The sequence below is a fragment of the Colletotrichum jinshuiense genome, chromosome 4 (genome assembly GCF_051148585.1).
Source record: "Colletotrichum jinshuiense chromosome 4, complete sequence".
Taxonomy (NCBI): Eukaryota; Fungi; Ascomycota; class Sordariomycetes; order Glomerellales; family Glomerellaceae; genus Colletotrichum; species Colletotrichum jinshuiense.
Genome location: NC_139311.1, coordinates 2,400,995 through 2,417,372, shown reverse-complemented (window position 1 = coordinate 2,417,372; position 16,378 = coordinate 2,400,995). Strand labels below are relative to the sequence as shown.

The 16,378-nt window shown below is 54.9% G+C and overlaps 5 protein-coding genes across 5 annotated transcripts; 2 read left to right on the top strand and 3 right to left on the bottom strand.

The window, feature by feature from the left end:
• Positions 1-785: 785 nt before the first annotated feature.
• EsH8_IV_000604 (uncharacterized protein) lies at positions 786-1,341 on the top strand (the record flags this gene model as incomplete). Its single annotated transcript, XM_083265494.1, has 2 exons — positions 786-1,017; positions 1,157-1,341. 2 exons carry the CDS (start codon positions 786-788, stop codon positions 1,339-1,341), a joined length of 417 nt encoding a protein of 138 aa, XP_083124389.1.
• Positions 1,342-2,081: 740 nt separating this feature from the next.
• Positions 2,082-3,295, bottom strand: EsH8_IV_000603 (insulin-induced protein-domain-containing protein; the record flags this gene model as incomplete). Its single annotated transcript, XM_083265493.1, has 2 exons — positions 2,082-2,462; positions 2,513-3,295. 2 exons carry the CDS (start codon positions 3,293-3,295, stop codon positions 2,082-2,084), a joined length of 1,164 nt encoding a protein of 387 aa, XP_083124388.1.
• Positions 3,296-5,546: 2,251 nt separating this feature from the next.
• EsH8_IV_000602 (WD40-repeat-containing domain protein) lies at positions 5,547-7,010 on the bottom strand (the record flags this gene model as incomplete). The annotated part of the gene is made up of 1 exon (XM_083265492.1): positions 5,547-7,010. The coding sequence occupies one exon, from the start codon at positions 7,008-7,010 to the stop codon at positions 5,547-5,549; it is 1,464 nt and encodes a 487-aa protein (XP_083124387.1).
• A 731-nt stretch (positions 7,011-7,741) lies between these two features.
• EsH8_IV_000601 (uncharacterized protein) lies at positions 7,742-11,050 on the top strand (the record flags this gene model as incomplete). Its single annotated transcript, XM_083265491.1, has 3 exons — positions 7,742-8,648; positions 8,698-8,795; positions 8,849-11,050. The coding sequence occupies 3 exons, from the start codon at positions 7,742-7,744 to the stop codon at positions 11,048-11,050; spliced, it is 3,207 nt and encodes a 1,068-aa protein (XP_083124386.1).
• Positions 11,051-11,755: 705 nt separating this feature from the next.
• On the bottom strand, positions 11,756-13,711 carry EsH8_IV_000600 (amino acid permease/ SLC12A domain-containing protein; the record flags this gene model as incomplete). Its single annotated transcript, XM_083265490.1, has 5 exons — positions 11,756-11,992; positions 12,103-13,141; positions 13,201-13,328; positions 13,388-13,458; positions 13,534-13,711. 5 exons carry the CDS (start codon positions 13,709-13,711, stop codon positions 11,756-11,758), a joined length of 1,653 nt encoding a protein of 550 aa, XP_083124385.1.
• Between the last annotated feature and the right edge of the window lie 2,667 nt (positions 13,712-16,378).

Sequence of the window (16,378 nt, the reverse complement as noted above, 5' to 3'; positions counted from 1 at the left end):
TGCCAAGAAGTGGGAAGGCCAATCGGTCTGAATCAACCCTTGCAGGATCGTCTGCCTCATGTCAAACTCCAAGACAATGGCCGAAGCTCGGGCCATAGGGAACAATGTCTCGGTCGAAAGAAGAATCGCTCCCCCCCCCAGGTTGCTTCTTCCGCAGGGGTCGAGGTTTTCCCGATACTAGGACACAGCAGAACTTAGCGCTGTTGTTGGTATTGTTTTACAGCCTCTGTGCAACCGCACAATGTTCACCACATCGACTCTGTTTCCGTACTGAGCTCCCAGAACCAGACCAGATCTTCGCTTCTGGACCAGCCATCGACCCCATCAAACCCTTGAACCCCCTCTATTCAGCCCAAATCCCGCCATTCGACTCCACTCGCTTCCCCTCCGCAAACACAACCTAATTCGAGTGAGCAGTGGCTTGCTCGTTGTCCAGCCGAATCTGTGCGATGGAACATGCCACAAGTCGCGGCAACGCGTTCCAAACCCTTGCTTACCCTCACCGACAACTCACAGATGAGGAAACTTCCCGCGTGACTGTTTATTCGACAATGGCAAAGCTTCCAAATTTTCTTCTTCTTTTTCCCTCTTTTTTCATTGTCTTCAGTCTACCACCCGAAATTTACCGTATTTGGTCGTGACAGGTACATGTTCATCCTGATTCCATAGTCTCCCCTCGACTTTCTGACAACACCACAACTCCTCTCTTTGATACAACGTCATTATCTTCTGGCCCTTCTGACACTATCTAATTTTTTTCTCCTTCAGAGAAAGAAACAATCAAGATGACGTCCACGCTACCATCTACCGAAGTACGAGCCAACATTACCGAGAGGCTCTCAGATCTCATCACGGCGATCGAGGCCCACCCGGCCTGGATCCCGCCAAACCCCCACAGGGGTCTCTTCCACATCTGGGACTTTGTCAACCGCTCCCGGTACATCATGACCGAGCTCGACCACATCCGAGACGGCGAACCCGTGCAATATCCGGAGCAGATCCCGCAGCAGCAATCCGGTTAGAACGCCATCCCTCCGAGCACTGCTACTAACAGACAGGGCAGCTCGCCCCTTCCCCCACGCGTTGCGCGCGCGGGCCAAGCCGGCCGCATGCCGGCGGGGAAAAAGGGATTTGTTTGCTGACATGGGGATCCCAGGTCGAACCGGTCCTGCCGCCGCCGCCGAATCCTTCACCGACGTCTGCAGCCGAGCGGCCACCGTCAGCGAGATGGTCGGCAGCCCGAAACTCCTCACCATGATGGGCCTCCCTCAAGTCGACTACGGCACCGACGTCGTTGTTAAGGCGCAGGCCGTCGTCGAGGCCATTGGCCAAGCCAAGTAGATCCTGGTGCGCCTCGACACCCCGAGTCGAGATGTCAATGCATTTAAAGATTCGGCAGAAAAAAAAGGGAACAAAAGAAAATACCCAATAACAATCGGGGAACAACAATAAAAAGTAAAAAAATAAAAATACAGGAAGTTGTGGAGGAAAATCACAGATTGAAGACGCATGGAATACCAGACCCGAAAAATGAGAGTTTCGAGGATCGAGGAACAAGAGTCCACACCTAAGCGATGGGAGGGGCTGGCTGAGCGTGTAAACCCCCCGTAGAATGTCATTGCACCATTGAAGTAGGACGGCGCCGATATTGTAGTCATGCTCACTTCCTTTGCCGCAGCGAAACGGCCTGCAGGGTTGTGGAAAAGAGTATGGTGCGTGTATGTGTGTGTGTGTGTGTGTGTGCGTGCGACTCGTAAGTAAGTCCCGCGCCGGGGAAAGGCTGGAGGCAACTCCAGAGATAAATCACTTTGTGATGGAACGCGAGAGAGGAGACTGCTGCTGAAAACCAATCGCTGCCTATTGAATCAGCAGGCCTTCAGCGCTGGACTCTCATTACGCTGGTACAAAGGTAATACGGTAGCAGGCCCAGGTAGTGGGCGTTTGCTTGTATGGATGTGTCCTTCCCCCGTCTCTTTTTGGTCCCTTTTCCGAGATTACCAAGAATTTCCATTCAGCCAAGGACACATACTCATGACCCGAAATCATACAATCCCAAATTATCATTTTAGCACGATGCTCATTCATCTGATTCCGGCCCAACGTCCACGTGTGGTGGCTGACCTGTTTAACGCCAGTCGCCTGCCTATGTTTCCAAAACAGACACAGCTGCAGAACAGAACACTGAGCATCCAGATACCGGTCTCAATGGTTTCCTGCCTGGCAAGCCCTCCAAGAGTGATAGGCTCCGAATAGGCCTTGTCCGACCCATTCCGGTAGGTCAGGGACGAAGGCGTCGGCATCACGTCGGGATTGATGCCCAGCAGCACCGCCGAGCCCGTTAGGCCCACAGCGGCAGAGAGCAGGAATCCGGGTTTCGAACGGTCAATCAAGTACCACAAGAACGGATTGACCAGCGCCAAAGTCAGTGATACTTGTAGCGTCGATGCCCAGGGAAGCTTGCGCTGCGTGCTGTTAGAGCCAATTTATCTAAATGTTCGCAGAGGCAACTTACAATGGCGAACACAATGCCCACAAAGGCGCCGATGCTACGGACAACCAAAGCCCAGTCCTTTACAGGGCTAGTATCTTCGGGCGAAGGGCTGGGCCTTCGTCCTGTGCCCTCGTCTTCCTTTCCAAACGCATCCTCCCATACCCCATCGAACCAAGGAAGCAGGCTGCCGAGGACCACACCGGACAGGCCCCACAGCGTGAGGTACTGCCAGTCGTAGCCAGGCTTGGTGGTGCTGCTCTCGACCTGGAAGGACGAGAATCTGTGCTCGGTTTGCAACCTTGTAACCATTAGGCCGTATCCCATGCCAATGACGAAGAGCAGGGCAACCCGCGAGATCGTGAAAAGGACACTGTCAGTGGTTGACAACGGCGGTGGTTTCGCCCCGCCGCGGTAGGAGGATCGTCGGCGCAAAAGGCTGGAGCGGTCTTTCATAAGCTCAAACGTTGTATCATCCACGCTGGGCCGCTTGATAGGCGTTTGCGCCCCGGTCCCCCAGGGAGTATCCATCTCGTCCCGCTCATGGTAGGAGCGGTCCTTGCCGTATGTCGTCGGGGAGTATATTCCAAACAGCGTGGAAGCCGTCAGGTTCAACACGGACTGGGCGCGAGATATGGAGCCTGATTCCGAAGCCGTCGCCTGGCCATTTTGTAGTCTAGCCAGATCGATTTCTGGGTTTGGGCTGGGACAGGACGAGTCGTCTTCTGGAGGAGTCGGGCTTGTGTGATTCAACTCGAAGGGACGGCGGGGAATGGGCCGTACAAGAGTAGGGCCGTCGTCGGACATGGTCGTTGGTTCGGGTCAGACTTCGCAGGGTAGGGAATGAGTGAAGTACGGAGTCTATGACAGGACACGGCAGTTAGAGGGCAAGTTGGTGAACAGATGTGAAGATTCACGCCAGAAACGAGTACGCACGTTTTGAGTTGCCCGCAACGTTTAAAGTCTACGTATGAGGGTAGGTTGTCCCCAAAGTCGACCTTGCGAAGAGATTGTTGCCGTCACAGGTGAGTTCAGACGAAGAGGCAACTGTCTCGTCTCACGTGGGCTACAATTCGCCTCAAGCCAATTTGGTGAGGGATTGGACGAACGGAGAAGGGCCGACAGGATTGCTAATTGTAGCTGCGTAAGACGGTAAGGTATACAGGGGGAAAAAATGTTGGGAATGCGACGGGCGACTCTGGAGCGTGAGGAAACGAGCTCGGAGGAGCTGATGCAAGACACCCCTGCTACAAGTTTGTCGTGGGCCGGTAGAGGGGGGGAGGGACGGGAGGGGAGGAGGGTGGAAGAATATGCAAAAGAGCCAATCAAGGCAGTTTGCTAGTAAAGTGACGAAAAGACGGGCAGATGCTAGGGCGGCGGCATGGTCTCTCAGAGGTCAGTTCGCCGTGGGTTGCTGTTGTCCGGTGGTAGCCCAAGTCAGCATCACTGATCTACCGGCCGCCGTGAAGTGCGTACTGCAGTAATAATCGCGTGTCCTGTTCGGGACGAGGACGAGACACACGACAGTAAAGCAGATGCGGGCAACAGACGAGAGGGGAACTTCCGGCGTGGTGGTGGTGTGGTCTTTGCGCTGTGTGGCTTAGGGGCAACACAGAGAGAGTGTGTGTGTGAGACAGAGAGAGGGAGGGAGACACGGGAGAGCAAGAAAGCGCGAGAGGGGACTCGATGTGAGGGAGGGATGGATGGAAATATTCACATGTCTAGACCTGCACCTACCCTACCTACATTAGCTACAGAGTATCCGTATTATGGATACCTACCCATGCTTTGATGCTGTACCACCAGCTGAGCTACCTTGTGTATACATGCCGCAACTCGACTTGCATCGGAAGTACACAACTTGCATTTGTTTCTCTGCACTGCAACTGCCTGCCTGCCGTTTGCTAGCTGCTGGCCCGAATCGCTAGGCGAGGTACGGATTTCCCGTTGCCGCAGGATCATGGCTTTTTTTTGCACTTTTGCTTCTGCGTTGAGTGGGAGCTAGGGGACTGGCGCCAAGCCCCAACTGCATGCAATAGCATTGTCTCCAGTGGGGCCACATGACTGGTGCACGCCAGATTGGGTCCTTTAATGACATTCTTGGCCTGCTGATTCGCCGCTACCCCACACTACAGCGGCCAATCCCTCTCAATGCTGAATGAAGTTCCCTCTCCCAAAGAAAGCGTGCTCTCAGAGCCGCCCATGCACTACTACACTACATGTGGTCCTGTCTTGGGCAAGGTACCGCCAGGGAAAGAGGGGTTGGCTTAACATCCTGATTGTTCCCGAGGAGCCCGCGTATTCAGCCATGTTCCCTGACGAGCGTTGAGGGGCGAAAAACGGGGGGGGGGCAAGCGAGGTGTGTATAAAACAAAATAAGTAAAAATAAAAACTCGAGTCTTGACTAAGGCACTTGTTGCAGAGAAGACGGTAATCATGGCATCAATCTGCGCTGAAGTTAAGGAGGGGGGAGCGGGAGCACGGCGATAGCCTTGCTTCCGGTCGGGGTCCAATGCCGTCGGGCTTCAATGTCTTACCGCTCTCCCTCACTCCCTTTTCCCCTATGCAAGTCGCTTTCTTCCGAAGGACATGCACGCAGACAGAGATGCAGCGGAAGGCCTGTACATCACACGCTAGACGACGCCATCTCATATCAACCTCAGACACATGTGCTGCCGCGCTCGTGTGTCTTGCGTCTGTCCGTCTCCCTTTGCTGCCCTGTATCTCAATCTCCAGCCAACCAGTCGTCACAACTTGGAGGAGATCGGATCCTCCATTAACATGTGCCAACCTGCAAACGCTCGTGACAGAGAGACAGGTTAGGGGGGATTGGCCAACAACCTGCAGACCAATACGAGACACCCCCAACGCCGATCAGCGGGACTCTGCACGGACCAATCTAGGAGGGCGGCAGCGCCCGGCGACGGTGAGTCGGAACCGGTTCTCTCTCCGCCGTTTGAACTTCACGCTCGGCGGAACTTTGTTGGGGCCGAGGGGTACGTAAGTACGATTAAATTGATATCTGAGGCTGTCGTTGCTATTGCACAGTCGTATTGGTTTACTCTTCATCGTCGTCTTCAGAATCGTCCGAATCCTCCTCGTCAGCCTCGTCCTCGCTTTCCTCCACTCCTTCCGGCCGGGGTATCATGGCAAATGCCGCCACACAGGTAATACGGTTGTTGGTGTTGTATGTTCCCAGCAGCTTGCCAGCTTGTTTCGCCTCGCCCTTGCCCTTGCCCTTTGCCTTGCCGCCTGCAATCTCCTTCGCCCCAACCTTCCATAACCGCACCTTTCCGTCGCTGCTGCCAGCCACAATGATCAAGGTCGTCGAGTCCTTCTCTTTGACTTGCAGAATCGCCATTTCCTTGATCCGGCCAGAAACGCCGTCTTCCTTGCCTCCGATTTGGGCCACCAGCTTGGCAGTCGACAACGACTTATCCTCCGACTCGGGCTTCTTCAGATCGTCTGATTTCGTAGAGAAGAACAGGACACGCCCATCCTCGGTAGATACTGCCAAAATGCTTGACTCGCTTTCGCCATCGACAGTGATGTAGGAAAAGTGATGGATCTTGTTCCGCGTGTCGGGCATAACGCGACACTTGGGAACACTGTCCATACCAAACACAATGATATCACGGTCAAAACCGACCGCAAACTCATCCTCGTCATCCGTCTTTCCCCAGACTACTCTCCGGCCTTCGCCTGTAGAATGCCTTCCCTCTCCAACCTCCTGCAGCATGCTACGGCTGAAGTTGAGAACACCGGCCTTCTTGCCGGTGACAAGGTTCCACAACCGCATACACCGCTCGCCTTTGCTGACACTGATCATCAACTTCATACTGGGATGGATAGCGAAGTCGTTGACGCCGGACGGCGTGCCGCCAAAGGGAGCAGTATCACCGCTAGGCCTGCCGTGGGGCGGGGCTATCGGCGCCTTGATGGTCGATAATACGGACCAATCTCTCGTCCTCGTAACGGCAATCGTAGAATCCTCGCTCGAGGAGAGCAGTTTAGATCGCGTGGGAAAGGCCAGCTTGGTGATGCTGGACGAGTGGTGCAGCAACGTTCCCAGCTCTCTGTTTTTGGAGTTCTCGAGGATAGGCCGGGCAGCAACAGAGGACAGGAGATCCTGGTTCGTGCGGCTTGTGGGATGCGCTGACAGGTTGTACAGGTTGATGCGCTCGTCGGTGCTTCCGGACGCCAGCAGAACCTTTTGGCCCTGTCCAGGGACAGGAACCGAAACAGGGGACAAGGCGACGCAGCGGATGGCCGAGGTGTGCGCAGTGAAGAGGAAGGTGTCGGCGAATTCGACATCACCCGTTGGTTTTATCGTAGCCGAGATGCCGTGGAGGACTCGATCGTAAGAACCGGTGACAATTTGGATCGTCACCTCTTCGGCCAGGTCGTTAGAGGCGGTTGCTTTCGACGCCGAGCCATTGGTAGTCGCCTTGGCCTTTTTCGAAGGTGCTGTGTCTTGCGCAGGGGTCGCGTTCGCGACTTCGACTCTCTTTCTCTTTGCCATTTTGATTGTCTTCTTCGGTGTCTGTTTAAGCGTGCGTAGGTTTTGCTAGCGTTCGAGATCAGATCAAAAAAGGTGCAACTCTGCAGCGCAAACCAGGCGGCTCGAGACCCCGAGTAGAAAAAAATTTGGCCCGATAACGAAGTCTTATCGCAATCTCATATCGATAAGAAGATACGTAGCTGAACCCCCGCCACGGAATCTGGATCTCGGCCTGACCGCCGCCTGCGGGGATCAGGCGAGATTCACACTTGGTGCCGTCTGGTGAGGGTGCTTGGCAGCTGCTGCCTAACCAATGACAGCAATTGCGGTGCATGACATTTACCCGACACTTCCCCGGCTGAGGTGCATTGCGAAACATGGAACAGGGTCTTGGTTAGCTATCCAAGGCCTTATGCCAGCGCTCCACCACTAACAGCGGCTGATGGGCGCTCCGTAACTACGAACTACGCACTACGTATGTCCAAGTTCGGGTTCAGCTTGATGGCAACCTAGATCCGACTCATCAAAGACTCCAGCAGACATCATCAACATCCAATAATGGCTTGATTGAGCCTTGATCGGGTCGCAACCACTCGTCAATGCCACAGCCGCTCTCCTAATCCTTCAATCTTTCTCTTGTCCATCCTCTCACCGATCTCAACCTTCCGCTAACCCTCCACCTACCCAGGCTGACTGCATTGGGCGGCGACAACACTTGCCAACGATCACTTTTTCGACATTTTCCTGCCGATATGGCATCGTACGGCCATCACATGCCCGCTGCGGCCCCACGAGCTGCTCATCCTGCCACCTATGGTGCTCCAATGCCTGCCCCTGTGGCTACGGCGCCTGCCGGCACCTTCGCCCCCGGAACGAAGATACAAGTTGGCAACCACAGGGTGGTGATTCAAAAATATCTTTCCGAAGGAGGTTTTGCCCATGTCTATCTCGTCAAGCTCCCGAAGGCTGTCGATGGCACGGACATGGCCGTCTTGAAAAGGGTGGCTGTGCCTGACAAAGACGCACTGCGAAGCATGCGAATCGAGGTCGAGACTATGAAGAGGCTCAAGGGCCATCGTCCCATCGTCACATACATCGACTCCCACGCATCGGAAATGCGAGGAGGAGGATACGAGGTGTTCTTGCTCATGGAATACTGCAATGGAGGCGGCCTGATCGACTTTATGAATACGCGTCTGCAGCACCGATTGACCGAGCCCGAGATCCTCCACATCTTCACCGACATAACGGAAGGAGTTGCCTGCATGCATTACCTCAAGCCGCCATTGCTCCACCGAGATTTGAAGGTCGAAAACGTTTTGATTCTCAGCCACGGTTCCCAGAAGCGATTCAAGCTGTGCGATTTTGGCTCTGCGGCGACGCCCAAACCCGCGCCCCAGACTGTTGTCGAGTGCAGGCTCTTGGACGAGGACGTACAAAAGCACACCACTATGCAGTATAGGAGTCCGGAGATGATTGATGTCTATCGGAAGCAGCCTATCGATGAGAAGTCGGATATTTGGGCTTTGGGTGTTCTGCTGTACAAGCTGTGCTACTACACCACCCCTTTCGAGGACCAGGGACAGCTGGCTATCCTCAATGCGAGCTTTAAATATCCCAGCTATCCAGTGTTCTCAGACCGCTTAAAAAAACTCATTGGTAAGTTTCCTTAGGCGTGATCAAGAATGCATCAACTGACATAAATAAGCATCTATGCTGCGTGAGAGCCCACAGGCCAGGCCGAACATCTATCAAGTTCTTCGCGAAGGGTGTGTCATGCAGGGGCGTGATGTCCCTATCCAAGACGTAGGTTGTCTTGTACGATTTACCAAATGGACAGCTTACTGAGACTTGAGCAGATCTACGCGGGAAAGCCGCACTCAGAGCCACAGAATAGAGAACGACCTTCCGCTTCGGATAAATCCCACCCTAAACCAGTAGTCGGCGCTGTTTACTCTCCACCCGCGCAGCAGGAGCAGGCTATTCCCGACATCGTTCCTATGAGGAGAGGAAGGCTGCCAGCCGCCAGTCAACAACCCCAGCCAATGCAGGCCGCCAAACCAAGTCCATCTCCCATGCGGGTGACTGATGGGGATCCGTTCGCGGCTCTGGATTCGCAGGCTGCTCCTGCGGCCTCTGTGGCTCCTGCGGCGGCTCCAGCGGGAGACGTGGATGAATTCTCATCCAGGTTTCCACCATTGGACCAGTTCTCTTTGCTCCACGAGCAAGGCTCGAAATTTAACTTTGAGTCGCATACTAGTCCCCCAGCGCAACAGCAAAGAGTCCAGATTCCGAGGCCCGCGGAGAAGCCTGTGGATCAAGCGTTTGCGCCGGCCCAGTCCCCACCTAAGAACCCCGATCCCGTCCGGCCGAGGACTGTTGTCCCAACAGCCTCTGCTGGTTATACACCGCCGACAGTCAAATCTCCTCCTCCGGGGTCGGTTGGACTGACAAAAACTTACTCTGCTCCTCCGAAGCCAACTGAGATGAGCAGAGCGCATGCCATCATCAACAAGAACCCTGAGTTGCAAGCCATCTCATCCCAGACCCAGGCCCAATACCAGCCTCAACCTCAACCGTCGAGGTATGTGTCGACAGGCACAATGACGACTTCCCCATCGCTAGAACAACAGCCCCGCGAGCCGGTCCCCGTATGGCGAGTGCCCACGGCAGACCACCATCGTTCAACCAGCCTTCCCCGCCAGAAAGACTCTGGTCTTCCGACTCGACCGGGTGCTGAAGACGGGGCCTCGGGGCCGCTCCCTCGTGCCCCATCTTACCAACTTCGTCCGACGCACGTTCGGCATCCGTCATCCTCTCGCCCGTCACTCGAAGGGGGCCGGCCAAGCCTGGAACTCCTCGATTCAAGTGCGCAGTCGAGAAGATCTATTGACGGCCGTCCACGGCCAATCAGCACGCATCTTGAGTCGAACTTGGAGTTTCTGCGCGAGAAGGAAGGTTCTTCAAAGCCCCTACCTTCTCCCAGTCTCTTGTCTTCGAAGTTCCCCGACAGAGTTCCATCGCCTGCGGCGGTGGAACCGGAGGAGGAAGCTCATATTGAGTCCAACGTTGAGTTCTTGCGCAGCATGGAAGAGTCGGATTCCAAGAAAAGAGACTGGCATTCGAAGCACGGTAAACGCGGAAGTCTCGGCTCTCTGTCTGGGACAAAAAACATACTGGCCGGTAGATTCGGAGACGCGTTCAAACGATTCGAGGGGAACCAAGCACCCCCACCTGCTCGGACTCCGTCACCACTCAAACAATTGGACCGCAGTATGCTGACTCCAATTGAAGGATCAGAGGCTACTGATGGCCGGACCGATGACGGCAGAGGTTTGGAGGAGACAGAGGACATGACCCCGGCGATGCGACGTGAGCTCGAGCGCCTGCGTCTGGAAGAGGAGGAACGTCGTGTTGAGGCTGCGGCGGCAGAGTATCGTCAACGGTTTACCAGTCAAGGATCAAGCTCAGGCGGCCCCACCCCGCTACCGAAGAGCATTGGCGGGGTCTCTCGGGCTGTCAGCATCCAGAACAGGGTGCAGAATTTGCTGAGCGAGGGCCAGAAGTCTTCGGCTCAGGTTCCACGCACCGCTCAGGGATATGGCGTCTACACAGACTCCCCTGCAGGCCGAGTGGACAAACAGCTCCCGGAGATCCCCAGGAAGGCAGTCGGAGGTGCCAAACCTCGGCCCATGACGCCGTCAAACTCCCAAGACGTGATGGTTAACAAGGTGCGGTCGTCCACCAGCGACTCCATGCCGACGGCGGGACGGACCACACCGGGACCTCGGCCAGTGGCGCCACGAAAGCCAATGCACCTCAACAGCCTGCCAACCGGTGGCCGACCGGGTTCGCCGCAGAAGCAACCTCAAGGTTCCGCTGTACCCTCCGACCATCTTGTCGGCGTGGGACTCGCCGGGCGACCGGTGCTAGAAATGTCGGCCAAGGAGAAAGACGACTACCTTCAGGATTTCTCGAAGCGCTTCCCTAGTCTGGGCTCAATCGAGATGGTAGAGCGGGACCTCGCGGCGGAGGCGGGCGAGCCGCGAACCAGCAAATAGACCTGGGTTTGGTTTCCACCGGCAGCCGGCTACGGCATTTATCGAGCCGGCTCGGACGGGCGTGTTGGGTTAGAATTAAATATATACACTGATCAAGCGAGCGTATAAACCGACGATGTTTTGTGTGCGAGCGGCGCGGCGCAGTGCTGGGTCAAGGTCCCCTTTCCAAGGCCTCTTCAATAGAACTCTTTCTTGTACATATGGTTGTAGAGGGACGGTCGAATACAATGAATGCATTCACTCATAAGAAACTTCCTTGCCATAAATGCCGCGTGTAACCGTGATGCTCTTCGAGTGTGTGTGAGTGAGTGGGTGTGCCCGAACGTTTAAACATTGACAGCAAAACGACGCGAGACTTGTTGAAGGGCCAGGTAGCCCCTTCTACTTACCGGGGTGATTCTGCCAGCAACTGCATCCGTTGTCCCCTTGGGCATCACGCAGGGCTAAGAAAAGTTCGTAGATTGGTTTTCGCACAGAAGCGTGTCCGGACAAACCGGGACACACGTTTGCAGATGAAATGAAAATTGGTATCTCTTTATGTTATGCTCCCCCCCCCCTTGCGCGCTTCTCCGATCCTTCCGTCACATGGACTTTACCACCGATCTTCTCCCTTCCATGCTTTTGCTCATACTCGTCCGGCCTATATATACTGACGATAAGGGATCGCCTCTGGTCCAATGCCGTCATCCCCCAAGGTACCGTTGTTTAGAACAAGGCACGGGCCATGCGGCGAGGCAGGTTGGCCCAGGTCTTCTCGGGCTCGGGCTCGTCACTGGGGTCGGCCAGCTTGACGCCCGACTTGAGGTCGATCTCGCTGAGGGGCACGTACAGGCGCCAATCGCGTGAGATGAGCTTCCAGAGGACGTAGAGGAAGATGACGATGGGTGCGGCCAGGTAGGCCATGAAGAAGCCTTCGGCAGTAGGCTGGGCATTGGGGGAGGGCTGCGAGAAAGCGGTTTGTTAGCGCTGTTGTCCTGCATCACGACCATAAAGTTTGTTGGGAATGTGGAAGTTGGAGAGAGAGGGGAGGGGAGGGACAAGGAATGACTTACGTAAAGGGCGTTGTAGAAGGTGGCCATGAGGCAGATGAAGTTGAGGAACAAGCCGATGACGCTACCCCAGATACCCAGTGGCACCTTGTAGGGGATCTGCTCGAGAGTGTAACCCTGGACCTTCCAGGCCAGGCGCATGCGGATGTGCGACAGGCAAATGGAACCCCAAACGAAGAAGTAGGAGAGACCGGAAAGGGCCAGGAGCCAGCCGAAGACGGTGCTGCTGTCGGCAGACTCGCCGATGAAGGCCAGCAGGCCAAAGGCGATTTGGACGAGGATACACCAGATGGGACGGCCTTGCTTGTCGACGTAGGCGAGGAAACGGGGGGCCATGCCACGCTCGGCCATGGCCTGCATGGTTCGGGTGGAACCGAATGTACAGCTGTTGGCGACGCTGATGACGGCGATGGTAATGACGGCGTTGAAGATGGAGGGCAGAACCTTGATGCCGGCGTCCTGGATGGCGAGGACAAAGGGCGAGGCCTTGGTGTTGGCGCCGGAGGAGCCCATGAGGCGGGGGTCGTTGGCCGGGACGATGAGGCCGAGGATGAAGAGGTTGACAATGTAGAAGAAAGCGATACGCCAGAAGACCTGCTTGCTGGCCATGGGAATGGCCTTGCGGGGGTTGGTCGACTCAGCGGCGGCCAGGCCGACGAGCTCTGTGCCGCCGAAAGCGAAAGCCGCAACGACAAAGACACCGGCGAAGCCGTTGAAGCCGTTCTGGAACGCGCCGGGTTCGTGCCAATACTTTGCGCCCAGGTAGCCCTTGTCGCCGACGCCGCCGCAGTTGATGACAATACCCAGGATGATGAAGCCAGTGCAGGCGGCGATCTTGATGATGCTCAGGATGAACTCGACTTCGCCGTAGCCGCGGACACCGAAGATTTGGATGATGGCGAGGACGACGAGGAAGACGGCGACCCAGATGCCCATGTTGAGATCATCACGCCAGAACTTGATCGTGATACTAGCGGCGACGAGTTCGAAAGGCAAGACGGTCAACCAGGCAATGGCGTAGTCCCAGCCCATGGCGAAACCCCTGAATCATTATTAGACAATTGTTTCCCGATGTGTATCGATGTCATGAGGCCAACTCACCAAGACGGATCGACGAATCGGCAGACGTATGTGTAGAAGGCACCGTTGACAGGGTACAGGACGGCCATCTCGGCCAGAGCCTGGGTCGTGAACATGAGCATGATTCCAACGATCATGTAACCGATGATCTGTTGGGGTCTTAGTTAGACACAAATATAAACTAAAATCGAGGTGAGGATGGTCATACCAAGGCGGCCGGGCCACCACTTCGAAGAGCACCACCAGAACCGACGAAGAGACCAGCGCCAATGGCACCGCCTGTGTGTTGTAAGTCAGCAATGTGGAAGGCATGGGAGCTCATGGGCCCTCAGAGCTAGGCGTCATGGAACATACCGATGGCAATCATCTGCATGTGTCGATTTTGCAAATTCCGTTGAAGGGGCTGGCCCTTGGTGATAACGCCGGTCTCCTCATCATGAGACCCTTCGAAGCTGCCATGCTGGCTATTCACCACAGCATCCTTGACGTTGTGCTTCTCGTCGTCGACGACGACTGGTTGTTGGGCTGACATTTTGGCGAACAACTTCTAGCGACAAGGATTCCTTGGAACCACTGCTGTTGCGTATAGGGATGAAGACGATCCTGTGAGTGATACGAGCAACGCCGAGATGTCGGTGTCAAGAGGCCCCTGATATATATGTGCGATGGGCAGGCCAGGACATGTCGGCCGTTTTTGGCAAGGGTGAAAAAACACTTGATATGGTGCATTCTGTCTTCCCTTGATTCAAGTTGTCTCCAATAGTGTAATCCCAGTGCTATGGGGGGGCAGACCTGCCAGTCTCCGGCCACGCCGTTGCGTTAGGCCCCTTTCTTCCTCAGAGGCGGCAAGTTGTCCGTATGGTCTAGACCCTGGACAGTTCGGAGGCAGGTCGACAAGACAAGCTTTCACCGATGATAAGAGAGTCGCCCCCATGAAGCTAGAGCTAAAGTAGATTGGTAGGTGGTCCGGGACCTTGGAGCCAGCCTGGGGTGGTCCCATTATCACCCGGCACGACGTGCGTATTGCTCGACAAGGGTAGAGTATTGGTGTTAGCGTTAGCGTGGTTCTCGGGCGAAGCATGCTAGACAGTGTATTTGGTGATGGAAATGGAACTAGGCCGTTTGGTGTTTGAGTTCAAGTCGACCAACCTCGCCCTGATTGGCTCCAGTGAGTTTGATATCTTGGCTTTCTCGGCCATACTCTGGGGTGTCGTTCCCCCGGCGAAACCTCCACAGCGCCAACAGACCGGCCACCCCTTGCCCCGTACCCCCGCAACGATGATAAGCTGGTATTAACTGCAGCAGTACAATCCAGGAAGGTAAGCAAACTCCGGCTTGGGGTTGTTTGGGGGCAACGCCGCTTAAGAATCGTGCAGTACGAGGACATTGTTCCAACCTTGACAACTGTGCTTCGCCGCCACTAAGGTCTTCGTCGGTTGCTGTTCAAATCATAGACGCATCGCTCGGAATAACTACGAAGAGAGCTTTTTTGTCATGTTTGTCCTGACTCTGGATCCCAGGACTTCAGCCTCTGGCTCTAGAGTATAATAGGTTAGTTGCTCCGAGAAGCGGGAAACGGCCCTCGTGATAACCCTCAGGCACGCAATGTTGTTGCACCGGTGGCGCCTAGTGACGAATTCGGAAAACGCCACCACTATCTGGCAAAACAATTGGCGCACTCCTACCCCCCCAGCCTCGATTCATTCTAATCGTTCTAGAATGCCATTCCATGTAGACAAAGGTTGGGTGAACGGCCAGATGATTGGATGGGGGCGGGTGAAGGGTAGCGACCCCCCAATGCGAATAGGCATGGCGCCATGATCTGACTCAAGTCGACCTGGTTGCGACAGCACTCGTACCCATTGCAATTTCAAATCATCTTGACAGCAGGCAATACTTGTTATCGTGTTAGATGCCAGAAACTCATAATTTGCTTCGGTTCGCCAGAAGAAGGCCGTCGAGGTAAAAGTGTAAGGTGATTGTTGTCCGAAGTCCCCCGTCCCTTGGGCGCCGAGATAAATCAAGCTTTGGGGGCACTTAGGCTCATGCCAATCATTGGCTCGTTTTGGAGCCAAGCAATCGAGGCGATCTCTTGTCCCTCTCTTGGCCTTCCGTAGCGCCTGAACCACCCCGGCCTCTTGCTTATCTATTTGACTTTGGAGCACGCTACTAACGTAGCAATCCAGAGACAAGCAGTGAATTAGGCATTTCATCTTTGCTGCTCGCAAAGTTTTTTCCTTTTGGAATAAGAGTTTCAATTAGAACAGTTGAAAGAATTCGGAAGAGAAATGAGAAGAAGAGGAAGAGGGAAATAATTGTTGCGTGCAGGGAATAGCCGCTGAGTTAGGTCGGCCGTGTTTGTCCGCGGTGCCCTCTTCCCAAACAAGAATGTGCTATCTCGCCAGGATTCAGATTGCCTGCTTCCTGGATCTTCTGTCCATGAATTGATTCGTCGCCAATATCTAGCGTGGTGACCGTTGTTCATCGTATGCATTTGATTCAAACCCCCCTTCCCCTCGAACCATTGCTCTCATGCCCCCCTTTTAAGATGAGGCAATGTCAACGGAATATTCAATCTTTGCGAGTCTTCGAATTGCCGGAAAAAAATAGCTGGATTCCCTTGTGAGGCAGCGATTGGCGGGCGTTTTGATGACATTTTCCTTGCCGTCGCTAAAGGTGCCACAAGACTGTTCGTTATCAGCTGTCCCCTGCCATCACAGATATCGGGCGCGCCGAAACAAGTGGAAGTGGTGCGTAACCCCGCGTCAGCACGACGGCCGCTTGTTCTTACAGTAGTAGTCGGGCGTCTTAAAGTGACAGGGCAGCTCAACACAAGGGTGTCCAGTGGCACATTCTGTTGTCTTCGTGTGCAGCACTCATATGTTCAGCTCCAATAGCTCCGATCTTGGCAATTCTCATACATGGATAATGCTCCAACGGCCATCTAGACTCTGCATACGGATAGATCAGAATGCTTCTAGCGTACTTCTAGCTTCTCCCAAGCTATCGGTTGTCTTCATGTCAGCGGCCGCGGCGTAGATTTGTGCGAACCGCATGCCATGTGATTTAACTCACCGTCGGTTGGGCGATCAGTAGCGTGTATCATGCGGAGGACTGGCCGTTCGCCTGCTGTAGTACAATGGACTGCGGGCAAAGCTTCCGACTGCATATTCCACAGCGCAAGCCATGGGAAAGACCC